The sequence below is a fragment of the Tympanuchus pallidicinctus genome, unplaced genomic scaffold (genome assembly GCF_026119805.1).
Source record: "Tympanuchus pallidicinctus isolate F22 unplaced genomic scaffold, pur_lepc_1.0 scaffold29, whole genome shotgun sequence".
Lineage (NCBI taxonomy): Eukaryota > Metazoa > Chordata > Aves > Galliformes > Phasianidae > Tympanuchus > Tympanuchus pallidicinctus.
In genome coordinates this window covers 3592271-3605146 of record NW_026294746.1, presented here as the reverse complement: position 1 = coordinate 3605146, position 12876 = coordinate 3592271, and the positions used below count along the sequence as shown (strand labels likewise).

The 12876-nt window shown below is 44.7% G+C and overlaps 2 protein-coding genes across 15 annotated transcripts in view; both read right to left on the bottom strand.

Annotated features, from left to right (window-relative positions):
- KIF1B (kinesin family member 1B) overlaps window positions 1–6357 on the bottom strand; it is an 82907-nt gene extending 76550 nt beyond the window's left edge. For all 11 annotated transcript variants that reach the window (XM_052691430.1, XM_052691437.1, XM_052691433.1 and 8 more), the window contains exon 1: window positions 6050–6357. The gene's annotated coding sequence lies outside the window, so the exon portion shown is untranslated. The remainder of the gene's footprint in view (window positions 1–6049) is intronic.
- A 1655-nt stretch (window positions 6358–8012) lies between these two features.
- UBE4B (ubiquitination factor E4B) overlaps window positions 8013–12876 on the bottom strand; it is a 35584-nt gene continuing 30720 nt past the window's right edge. For all 4 annotated transcript variants that reach the window (XM_052691441.1, XM_052691442.1, XM_052691443.1 and 1 more), the window contains 4 exons: window positions 12572–12763; window positions 10161–10335; window positions 9545–9691; window positions 8013–9132 (listed from right to left, as the gene is read on the bottom strand). In XM_052691441.1, coding sequence (XP_052547401.1) covers window positions 9071–9132; window positions 9545–9691; window positions 10161–10335; window positions 12572–12763 — 576 coding nt within the window. In that variant the 3' untranslated portion in view covers window positions 8013–9070. The remainder of the gene's footprint in view (window positions 9133–9544; window positions 9692–10160; window positions 10336–12571; window positions 12764–12876) is intronic.

Here is a 12876-nt window from a genome sequence, read left to right as displayed (position 1 = left end):
TGGTTTTCTTCCCAGAAAGGGGCGCTAATACCAAATAGAAGATCTGGTTGCAACATGTGTTAGGCTTAACCTAACAAAGATAATTTTAGCAGTAAAGATACAGCTGCTTAGATTTCAGAATGAACTAGCTGCCATCTACTACACAGCTACGTTCCCTAGCTGTCAACTCTTGCTGCCACAAAGCATTAGCAGTATGAGTAAAACTGACACAAGTGTGACAGACGTCCCACGCTGACTCTTCATCCACCCCAACCCAGACAAAAGGGTGCAGCAATCAACCTTAAAGAACCCTCTGCACTCCTGGGAATCTCCTTTTCCCAAAGGAAAAAAAAAAAAAAGGAACTCATTAACTACTTGTATATCTAGTGATTAAAGGGCTATTCCATAGAGATGAAGAGGAATCAAAAATTACTGCCTTCAGGTAAATATTACTATCTCTGTCTCCCACAAACATTCACCACTGAGTTCATCTTCATTTACTATCAAAGCACTTGTCCAAATGCTACCTGCCACATCTCAGTGATGAAGCACTTCAGTAGGGAGCAAACTATTCATCACATCCACAACCCCAACCTCAAGGCACATCCATCTGATACAGTTCTGCAATGTAGAAATAATAGTGCTTGGTTCAATTGCATTGCACCCAAACAACCCCTCCCACTAGAAGAAAGTTTTGCATGTAGTCTACCATTAAGAAGTCTGACATAATGCCACATGATGCTGTAAGTATTGAAGTTTAAGGCTCAAGAACCAATAAGATAGATTTCAAAAAGAAGCCATCAAGGTCTAAAAAACAAAGCCACCACTGTGGCTAGGAAAGTATCCCTGCCACAGCCTGGAACCTGGAAGGCTACATTGAGAAGGCATGATGATACAATGGGTTTACCCATATAGATAAAGATCTGCCACAGCCACTGCTGAAGAAAGGATCAAAGGATCAGGTGAATCTGGTGCTACTCACAGAGCCATCCCTACCTCAAACCCCAGTGAACACAGACAGTACCCTACTCTGCACTAGTCAGCATTCAAGGCCTTGAAAACCTGAAAGCTTGCTTCATGGCTTGCTGTACTCCACGCAAAGAAACATCCATGTCATGTAATCACAACACTACAAGATCACAAAGCATACACAGATCAAAAGCAGAAGCTTTTCAGCTCTGCAGTTCTCCAGCTGGTAGGTAAATGCTCAATTTAAGCGATGACATCTTCACACAGGACAAGATCTTAATAAAACTGCATTACTTCAGTAACGCCATCACATGGTGGAGATGGAAATTAAATTACTCCAGCAAGCAGAAGCAGCGAAGAAAGCATTCCTTATTCCAGCAGGTACCAGAGGTCTCTCAGCAGAATACAAGGCTTGGAAAACCCACAGGAACAAGCCAACAGAATTTCAGTGACACAGCAAAGTGGTACAATGAGTAGCTCCAAGGCAGACAGCCAGTTATTACAGCTCTGCATTAGCAAGAGATGAAGAAGTTGCACTACAAACTTAAACAGACTACAGCAAAGAGGTAATGGGAATGAATTGCATGATTTGCAAAGTTTAAAAGAGATTTTGTGGGTGTTTCACAGAGATTAAGTATTACTAAGTGTGTGTGTGTGTGTGTGTGTGTGTGTCTCAAGTTTACACTTTCATTATCACCTTCTGATTATCTCCCAAGTGGAAATGATGCTCTCCCTTCCTAATTCCATCCCATCTAAGTACCTGTGCCCTCAGGAGAGCTAAGGGACAGACTAATCTGGATACAGCCCGGTGGCATTACCCAACTGACCCTGAGAATTGCTGCTAGAGCACAGGAGCACTGCCACACATGGCCAACGCAATGCTCTGCATCCAAAACACAACTCAAGAATCCTATCAAATGCAGTCTCTGTTAACGCCAAGTTCACAGCACTGTGTCCAACTCGAAGTTCAGGGGTTTTCTTCACCAGGCTACAGAAATAGAAGAGGCTGCAGAATGTCCATAGGCTGTGCTACAGCACGGGACAACAGAAAACTGGTGGCTGATTTCTCAAGGCTCAGATTTGGAAAAGCCACCCATCGTGGGTAGGTGGGTGGTTCTCTCTTCCTTTCTCCCACCTATCAATATCGACAGGAAAACCATGACAAGGGCCAATAAATGGAAGTAAGGGCAATAATGAAGAGATGTGGAAACAACACAATGTGCTCTTATAGCAGCAGTTATGAAACTTAAGGATTTTCCCTTCATACTGAGAAGTCCCACATCCAAAGTTGTTTATGTTACCCTTCCACAAAACACCTCTTACTGCACTGCTTCTATCTCTACGGATAACCAGCACACACAGGAAAAGCTGGACTGAAGCTGGAAAACACGATGGAATGGAAGAATCATCCTCTTTTCAAGAAGTTGCGTGCACCTCAGAACCACAGCTCAGATCTGCTGGACTGAGAGCTGCAAGCAGCTCCTTCTTGAAGAGAAATTTACAACCAAACACAACAGAAAGTGTTCCTGATAAATGCCTGGTCTGTGAGATACATTTGGTTAAAGCAGAAGTGGGAAGTGGGGCTTCAGAGGAGCTGTAACCATCAGAGACACCTTGGAGACATCATTGATTTAAGAGCTCAGCAAAAGAAAGAACTAAGGTTGCAAATAAGATAGCCTCTAAAAATATCTTAGTGGAAGGCATAACTGTATCTGCTATTTAATTCTATCCTATAACCACCCTGCAGGACACCATGCAGCTCTCACCCATGACAACCAGCCAAGGGAGCCATGAGAGCAACACGGTGCCATGGGGAGGCCCTGCAAAGAGACAAGGAGCGAGCAGAGCTCTCACCTCACACTAACTGCCATTGTCAAATAGCAATCAAGGGACAAGTAAAAAAATAAATAAAAAATCTACTGTTGGAGTAAGCAAAATTAAAAGATGCAGTCGGGCACTTTATTGTTACACGCAGCAGAACACATTATGGAAAACAAAGCTCCTGGCTCCTGGTAATACAAGGCCATGTAATGCTAGTTACCTCCAACAGCAGTAACTGCCAGAACTGCTTTCCAAAGTGCCTGGCAGCAGAGAGAAACTGCAGCTCCAGGAACGCATCCTGCTGCATGATAAGCAGCTGACTGACCTGGAGGTTTGCTGTGCAAATCCTTTGTCTTGCACAATAGCCATCTTGGATTTCTCCTCTTCTACCATCTCTTCAAAAATACCCAACAAACGACAGAAAAGGAGCTTAATACATTAGGTGAGATCTACACAATACTGAATTAAAAGCTTCTCCCTTCTATTGTTTTTTAACCCTTCAGACTACCAGAAGCAGTCACAGGACAGTCAGGGACGGCATCAGAACAGGATTCTTTAGCACGGCAATGCAGCTCCAGAGCAGCACAGGTCACCAGCAGGAACAGCCTCACCACCAGCAGCGCTTCCCCCAAGTGCTATCACCCCCGCTCCTGTCAAAGAGCAGCTGGACAACAACACGCTGGCTGTGGAAGCCAAACATCCTCTCAGAGCGCCTTAAGCAACCTGCCTGTGGTGTCACTTCAACCCACAAAAATCAGCGCTCCCAACAAACCGCACACCGAAAATATGGGGAACTAATTCCATGAGTAAACACCACATTCACAACAAGAGAACACAAGGACATCACCAGCAGCTGCACAAGCACCGGCTAAATGGCAGCCTTGTTCCTAGCAGCTGTAAAGAAGTGCAGAGCACAAAACCAATGCACTAAAACACCAAAACCAATGGGAGACTTCCGAAGGTATCAACTCTCTCTTTTATGCTCCTCTAAAATGACACCACATTCACTTCTGTCTCGCTCAATTCTGCCCCTTCTCACAGCTGGAGCAAAATGCCTACCTGCAGATGCCCATGGACTTCTGATGCTCACAAGAACACCTCACTAGGCAAGGTTTAGTTTCAATTATAGGACAACCAGCCCCAAGACCACGTATTTTTCCAGTCTTCCCATAAACCTATTTTTTTTTTCTTTTAAAATGTACTGACTAGTCATAACGTTTTATAAAGCCCTTCACCACACAGAATGACACAAGGCAAAACAAGACCACGTTGTACAGCTAGAAATAAACTGCAACTGGTTTTTCAAGGTTCGTGTTTCCCAAAGTACCTCTGAGTACTACAGAACACTGCCTAGGAGCAGTAAGAGGAGACACAACTTCAGCAGTAAGTGAAGATGTGTAACACAGCCCGTGGGACAGATTTAGAAGAACAACCTTAAGAAAATGAAGCTGTCTTGCATACGTTCCTTCCAGGCTTCTAAGGCTGCTGTTCGGGGCGGAATGAATCATTCTGCATCTTGAAAAGGATCTACCAGTTGTGTAGCTTTCAGTGTTTGCTCTGTATGAATCCAACTGAGGATTGAGAAAGGAGCTGTACGAGTGCTTGATGCAATACCCCACTGGCAGCACCCACGCATCTGGTGAGCTCTGTCAGCACAAAAGCAAAGCCTGCATATTAATTTTACACCAGACTATTACTAAATGATATCCACCACCCACCAAGTCCTACAAGTCACACACCAAGGTTTCATTGTTAAAACGTATCATTAAACAAATCACCTGGATCCCTTGTCTGTTTTCTGCTATTCACTCTGCCAAACACAACCACATTGGTCAATCACCACTTATAATCTCAAAGCACCTGCAACTACATTTGGGCCTCCACCCAAATGCATAAATAAACACTGGAACCTCATTGGAACCTGGAGCCTTGGATGCATTCTGAAGTTCTGAATCAATTCAGACTGTATTGTTTTTTTCTGAGATTGTTACAAGCAAAACAGGAGCTAAAAGGGTCAAAATTTTATTTACATCATCAAGCATGTTTGTAACCAATCCAAAGCTGTTACAAAAACAAGGTTCACGCACACAAGAGAAGTACTGCTTTTATTCAACAGTCAACCACTGAGTCCTATCTGGGCAAGAAACAATATGAGATGCCCACCAGAGAATGTGCCAACTTTTAAACAGAAAAATTGTTTCCTACTTGTAACTTAACCACACAGCAGCTCTAAAGAAAGGCAAGGAACGGGCCCAGAGATTAGTGTGTGGAAAGTGAGCAAAACAGCTGTTCAGAGCAGCAGGGGTTACCAACAGGGGGGCGGCGGGGGATCCAAATTTAGGTCCCCCTGTGAGGATCGGGTAGTGCTGATGGTCTGACATATCAGCTGAACTCACACACCACAAATCGCTGCCCTGGGACTTCGCTACAGAGCAGCAACGCCGGATAGAAGAGGCGCAGAGTCAGATGGTATAAACATGTGGGGTATTCACCAACACGCCAACATACTGGGCCGTATAATAACAAAAAACAGTTGAAGAGGAGATGGAAATGAAAAGAATGCTCTTTAAAAACAAATAAATAAATGGCACAGACGTCTTTCAGCGCCTGATTCCGCGATTCAGAGAGCAGACAGAAAGCCGCCATCAGCACGCACTGAACGCCGCTCTACGTTTCACCCCCCGTTCTGCCCACGATGCCAGTCCCGGCTCCCCGCCCGGGCTCTGAGCGCCGGCAGCTCCCCAGCCCAACATGGCTGCCTCGAACCGCGCCGCGCTGCAGCCAGGGGCAGAGCCACTACCTGGCGCTGCTCAGACACAAGGCGGGCGCCCTGGAAGCGCCATCCATCCATCCATCTATCCATCTATCCATCCATCCCCCCGTCACCCTCCGGCTCCGCACACCCCGCAGCCGGCACAAGGGCCGCGCCCGCATCCCGAGTAGCGACGACGAGCCCGAAGGACGGCGAACATCTGTGACACCCGCAACGCCGGGCGTGGAAAAGGCCGCACCGCCGGGGACGGAAACGCGGCCGGGACGGAACGCCCGCACAGACACCAGCGAGGCGGGGCCTTGCGGCGCTACCCCGACGGCTCCGGGCCCCGCGCCCGCCCCGCTCCCCGAGCCGCAGCCCACCCGCGGCCCCCGCTCCCCCCGCCGGGCAGCGCGTAAACAAGCGGCCTCCGCTCCGCATTACGACTCCCGGCGGAGCTCTTCGCCTCCCTCCGTTCCCCCCCCGCAACCGCTGTGCCACACTCCCTCGGCGCCGAGCGCCCCTCACCTGGGGACGGCCGCCGCGGGGGTCCGAGGGCCGCGGGCGGTGCGGGGCCGCCGGCGCCGTCAGCGGCTGGGGTCGGAGAAGGAGAGCAGAGCGGGGCGGGGGAAAGGGAAGAAAGCGGCCTCCCCCATCACAATTCGCCGCCTCCGCCGTGAGGCCCGCCCGTCGCAGGGAGAGAACGAGCAGACAGCGGGAAAGGAGAAGAAGGGAGAGAGGGAGGGGACAGGGGGAGGGAGGAGAGAAAGGCCGCGGAGGGGAGAAGCGGCACAGCGGTCCGCTCCCGACCGCGCCGCTCCCACACTGACAGAATCACGGCTCTCAGCATGCGGCCCCGCCTCCGAGGGGTGGGTGAAACGTCCTCCCAGCCAATAGCCGCTCTCTGCTGCCCCCGCTGCCCCGTTGTTGACCAATCGCCACGCGCGAGACTAGTGCCTGCCCGCCCCTCTAGTCGCCAATCATCAGCTTGACACTGCCGCGAGCCAATCGCAGCTCAGGAATACCCATCCTCAATGAAAGGCTTCGCCTCCCGAGTCAATCCCTCCGCGATCCTCGGGGCGAACGGGATCGGCTCCTCGGCCGCAGCACCAATCGCAGCTCGGGGCGGAATCCGCCTCCGCCCTCTTTTAATCCGCAAAGAGCGCCGTGAGGGCGCGTCCCCACCCCGCCCGCTGTGCGCGCCCCCGCCGCTGAGGCAGTGCCCGCCTCGGGGCGGCCCGCCAGCACGGGGCGGGGTTTCCCATTTCCACCATTATAACATTTTCTGAGACATTCAGCGTATATCGCTCTTCTCTAACGCAAGCGATTAAATTAAGTAATATTCTCACATCCTGCTATTAGGAGCCTCGGTCCGCCCTCGCTGCCAGAGGCAAACAGCTGACTCAGATGTAAACGTTGCCATTTCCTCAGTGTAAATTGTGATGAAGAATCAATTGCTCTGCACTGTACCGCTGCCAGCGCCAAACTCATCCCAGCAATGCCTCCAACCTCCGCCATGTGCGAATGCTTCTGTTTCTTCCCCGTGTAGAAGGTTAAGGGAAACATCCCGAATTTCTGCAAACAAGAATTTTTATCTTGTTCTTGTTTTATCTTGTATCTTTTATCTGGAGCAACGGAGCGTTTGATACACTTCAGTTTAGAACACCAAAAAACTTCACGTTCACCCACAGAGCTGATCTCTTACTGCACATTCATGAGTTTTTCATGCAAAAATAATAATAATTATTATTATTACTTCTTCATTTAAAAAGATTGAAAAAAAGCCTCGTGAAAAGGTATAGCTTGCTACATACCATCCTACTACATTATAAACCTTGATGCATTTGGGTGCTGAGAAACAGCTGGAAAATGACAGCATAGCTGGCTTTGTGCTGTGACTTTTGGAGGAAAAAGTTGTGAATTTGTGGATCTGTATTAGGGAACCAGAATAAGCATAAAACACATTTCTCTGTTCCAACAGGGCATGCAGATGGAATGCTCCCCGCCTCCTTGGGAAAAAAATAATAATAATTTAACTTAAAATTCCATACAGCACGGCATATACACAACCTAACCAAAACTTCCCCTGAGGCCTTGGCACCAGGATTCAGTCTATTAGGAAAAGTCATTAATTTGAGGTACTGCTGACAGCTGCGTTCATTTTTCCATATTGAGATGTTTGTTATCAGCAGCTCCCAACTCACAATCAATAACAGACATCTGTATTTTGCTGCTCTCACTGACTCAAAGGAATGATGGACAAAGGAAACGCTTTCTGCGAGTGTGTATCATCATTTATTGTAGTTCAAGAGTCAGGAACTGAATAGAGGACACAGCGAAAAACAAATAAAAGAAAAACAACCTTTTTTTTACAGACTTAATTTTAAAACACTGTGGTTTCAAATCCTTTTTAAAAAGGAAATTCAAGTATCAGAAGCAGGGGGCAGTAATACAAAAATGGTTGTGAATGTTTTTAATCTCTTTTCTTAAAAAAAAGAAAGAAAGGAAGAAAGAAAGAAAAATGTAATTCTACATTTCCTGCACCCTTTTTGCTTTGGTAAGGCCAAGCCACGGATACAAACTGGTAAGCAACATAAAAAATGACCCCTGCCCCCAAAAATGCAGCCTCAGAATAAAAGGATCTGCTCTCTGCAGACAAGCTCTAACGGCTCAGAACTGTCATTTAGCATATATTATATCTGCAGCAATAAAAGAATGGATTTTCTTTCTTTAAAAAGTCACTGAAATCCTCGTATTCTCAAGCATCTAATTCTTGGCAGCTCTTGTAATGTATCTCAGTATCAAGGCCTTTCAAAAATACCAGAGCATCTTGATCAGCACAGCGGGACATCTCAGATAACAGAACTTAAAATTCACATGTCAAATCCTTGCCTTTTGCAAATCATCCTCATGTCTTCTAACACCAATTAAAAAAACAAATATGTGAATATGCATAATATAAAAATACGATCCCAAGATTAACACTTTGTTGCAGGCACAGTTATCGCACAGAGTATATTCTTTTGAGGGCAGGGGAATGATTTTGTTTCTTCACAGGGATTTTTTTTTGCATTAAAAAAAAAAAAAAAAAAAAAAGACAGCAGTGCAGGTCTGATGGTTGGAAGAAGGGAGGGAAAGAGGAAAAAGTTATTTTAGCAGCAAAATGTCCAAGGTTCTAACCACAATCAAATTAACGGATATCCGGCTGTAAAAAATAAGGTTGAAAGGATGCTGCCCTGATCCATTCATCATTGCTAAAATAATTCAGCTGTAAAAACTCCAAAACGTGACATACTGAAGGACAGTTTTGTAACATAAGCAACTTCCTAATTTGTCCTCCGTGTTATTGACCATCGTTATCACTTAAATATATGTACAAGATTTAAGCTGCTTTTCTTCTTGTCCACATGCTTCTGGTCGCTACAGCAAGTTATGCCAGTGGGCGTGCTAATCCCATCAGCAGCTTTCCAAGTGTAACTGCCCCAGTGTCAGCCCACAGCCCACGCCCTGCTCTTCCCACTGGTGTTGGCGTGCACTGCAAGGGAACTCTTAATGGTCAGCATTCTGCTTGTCTCTCATCCAGGCTTGGATTTGCTCTTTGAGTTCTGGCACTAATAAGGTAAAGAAGAGGAAAAAAAAATAATTAACTTGGTAGTTCAATTATTTAGTAATGCTGCTTCTTATGACTAATAGCAAGTCTTTTTCTAGAAACCCAATCAGGAATATCTACTGCTATTTTCTTCTATCAATGGATTTTCTGCACAGCTTTAAGTAAATGAATTACCCATTTACCTAACATAACAATATCCATTAGCCCAGTAGTTATGAACTCAAGGGTGGTTCAATTTTATTTTCAGAAAAAGGAGAAATAAGGAATTAAGTATTCCATGCAAGCTGAAGTTCAAGAACTGATAGTTCTTAGGAGGCCTCGATGCTTTCTTCTGATATTATATGGAGCAGAAAATGCACACGTGTTGCTTCCCCCCATCAACAGGTCCATCACCACCTTAGAAGCAAGGATACCTGGTTCCAGCATATTTTCTGTCAGCGTCTGACGATTGAAGGGATCAGTGGAAGAATTCAGCAGATGCCTCAGGATGATTGACCTGTCCATAATGGTTCCAGATGGCAACCTCACGGGATCAGTCATCAGAGTGTCCATGAGCGGATCTGAGGACACAACCATCACACTGAAAACAACAGAAAGCTTCACCTGAACAGAGACCTACCGCACAGAACTGATACTCCGCCTCCAATCAGCTATACTGCTGAAGTTACAGAAAATAGGTAAAAGCAGCAGCAAGATAAAATGAGCAGTGGATTTAGCCCCAGTACAGGTAGGAAAAAACAGCATGAAGGTTAAGAGTTAGCCACTTTCACCATATTTCAGATTGTTTTTTCCTTACTGTTTCAAATCACATGCAGTGAAGACAAGGCTTGGATTGGACAACGCAGTTCCAGGGAAACAAACAAAAAAACCCTCCTTTTGTCTCTCTTAGTTGGCTAATTTAATTGAAATGGAGAAGGATGTAAGCCTCTATAAACGCAGTCTCTACTGATACATAATCATACTTAAAACAAAGTAACAAAACAAATCTGTGTTGACCTAACAATTCAGTATTTAGAGAAATCAACTTGCCTCTGAATTCATCCGGAGCATCGCTGTAATCAATTTCTGCACGGGCATTCTTGGCAACAATCTCCTCCACTTTCTCTGCCAGAAGTTTGAATTTTTCTATTGCTATGGTTGATTTGATTCCAGCCTTTCTCATCTTTGATATGACCTCCTCAAAGAGCTCTTTGCTGTAGGACCTCTACAAGCAAAGCATAAAACTTTGCTGAACTGCAGTATCCTAATATGCCGCAGAAATTCTACAGACCTTTCTTTTAATGCTTTTTAAAAACTCAAGAAGGGATCAATAAAACCTCAAATTATGTGAGACAGAAAATCATAATGTACAGAACACTTCATCTAGCACAAAAATATCAGCTTTGGGTTACACTTATGCTTTTGTACTGGTCATTACTACTGTAGAACTGTTTGGTAGAAAGAAAACACATTAGAAGACAATACCAACTAATCAGAATGGTTCAGGCATTCAGAGAGGCTGACTGTAATTATTAGCACTGTTCCTTAGATTAAATATCTGTCTTGTAACAACTATCCATATTCTTGACCTCACCAGTCTTGGTCACAAATATTGCATACAGCTTTTTTTAAACCCTAATTCTCCAACCATCGTAGATGAAGGCAGCAAAAGAGCTGCTCTTTCCATCAGCCTCTCAGCACCTCTTGGGGATCTTCAGGATCATTAACATCCCACTTCATCCTGGCTGTTAAGAGAATTCCAAAGTCAAAAAAAAGACTGATGCAACAGCTTTCAGGGTTGAATATTCAAGGTTCATATTTTATATGCATCTCTCCCCTGAAAGCTGCAGAGTTTATTATTCTCAAATAGAAACAAATTCAGACCCTGGAGTTGTCTGCCACACAGAGCAGAAGCAGTGCATTTAAGTCTTTTGTTGTGGTTGGTATTCTCTCCCACATGGTAGGAAACAACTCAACTGACACATACTGGTAAAGGCATGGCTCTGTATCCCTTGATTTACATTCACATACTTGGAAAAAAAATGAAGCCTCAACTCAAAACAGCTTGAAAACAACAGCTAAAAATGTGATTACACAGCCCATCCATGGTATAATTGAATAGTGAAATACATCTTACAACAAATATGCTAACTGATACCATGCAGTTTGTTACATACTGATGATCTCTCAAGTTCTCTGATAATGCACAATGCAATATTTAAAAAAAAAAAGTAGCACCAGCTCCTCCTAACATGAAAAACAACCCTGCTGCCAAACTAGTAAGACGACTCTTTCAAGCACCAAACACTTGCTTTCCAACTGGTGCAGCACGCAGCACTCTGCAGGAACTGCCTGCTGCTCACAGCCTCACAGCTATGTAGTAAAACACAGAGAAACAACTGCACATCCTGTGGATTCGACTGAAACATTGCTTTCATCTCACTAAATAACTAAAAAAATAAAATAGGCAAAAAAATAAAATAGGAAGCTGCTTATGTTCTACAGCACCACTTGCTTTTAACTTCACAAGTTCATGTTCTGATTGCCTTTTAATAGTCTAGACAATGTTCTTTTAATAAAAATTGTTATTCACACTGAAGTGCAAGGCTGAGTTTGATGATAAAATGTAATGCAGTGGAACTCACAGGTTTCTGCTTTCTTTGGGAAAGGAAATTATGCTACCTGACTCCAAGAAACACCATTCTCTACTTAGGACACACGGTGCCCACTCCAACTCTTCACTAGCTCACAGAGAACAGAACTCTGGCAACAAGTCAGGCTTCGTCAATGATTTCAGATTCCTGATTACACATGCTGAGATTTGCAACGGGAGACTCATCAAAATACTTTTGAGAGATGCTACCACGATCAAGCAGTTTTCTATCTGTTTTCTAAACTTTAAATGGCAGTAGCAGTTAATCAGTTGGATTTTTCCTCAAAATTTCCAAACAGTCACTCCTCCCACTTGAATAATTAAGTGGCCCTTCATAAAAAGTGGGTATATGATTTGGAAATTTAGTCTATGAATGAATTTTGGATTGTTAAAAAAGGGCTTTTGCTCTCAGCATCAGCTCTACCTTTGTGTGTGTCCTTAGTGAGGAAGCAGAAGGGGCAGTCAGAACACATTCACTTCAGTTTCCCCGCTTGCAAAGTCAAGGCTGGGTACTTCTGCTGCTTTACAATGGGGCTGCAGCTTATAAGCAACTAATACTCAGGAATTTTCCTCTGTGCAGTGCTATGGAAGCTTGTAGCTCCATTCCTTTTCAAAACCACTTGAAAATATACCAAAATATACCAAGGGCAGAGAGAATACAGAGATGATTTGCAAAGAAAATAAATTGCCAACACATACGATGGAAACCGGGTAGCAGCATGCAAGTAAAATGAAACTCTTCTAGAGTATTCTGCCCTGTTTGGGCACAATGCTGTCACCCAAAGCCCCTTATCTTTTTGGAGCTCACCTGATCATCAGCAATTGCTTTAGCAAAACGAGCACAATCTAGCTGTAGATAAATATCAGTCAGCTGGTCCAACAGCTTCTTTGGTTCAAACCCATATTTCTCAGGGTTTTCAACTTTTAGGTCACGGCACTTCGGGCCGCAGAGTTGCTGCAAGTTAAAGTTCAACATAGCAGCCAATCGTGGTCCAAGTTCCTACGAGAGCAAAGTAAAACAGACCATAGCACAAAGGCAGTAATAACACAGATTATCACCAGATTTGTATACAGCCAGATCAGGAATTATTAACCAATATAATTATCATTTTG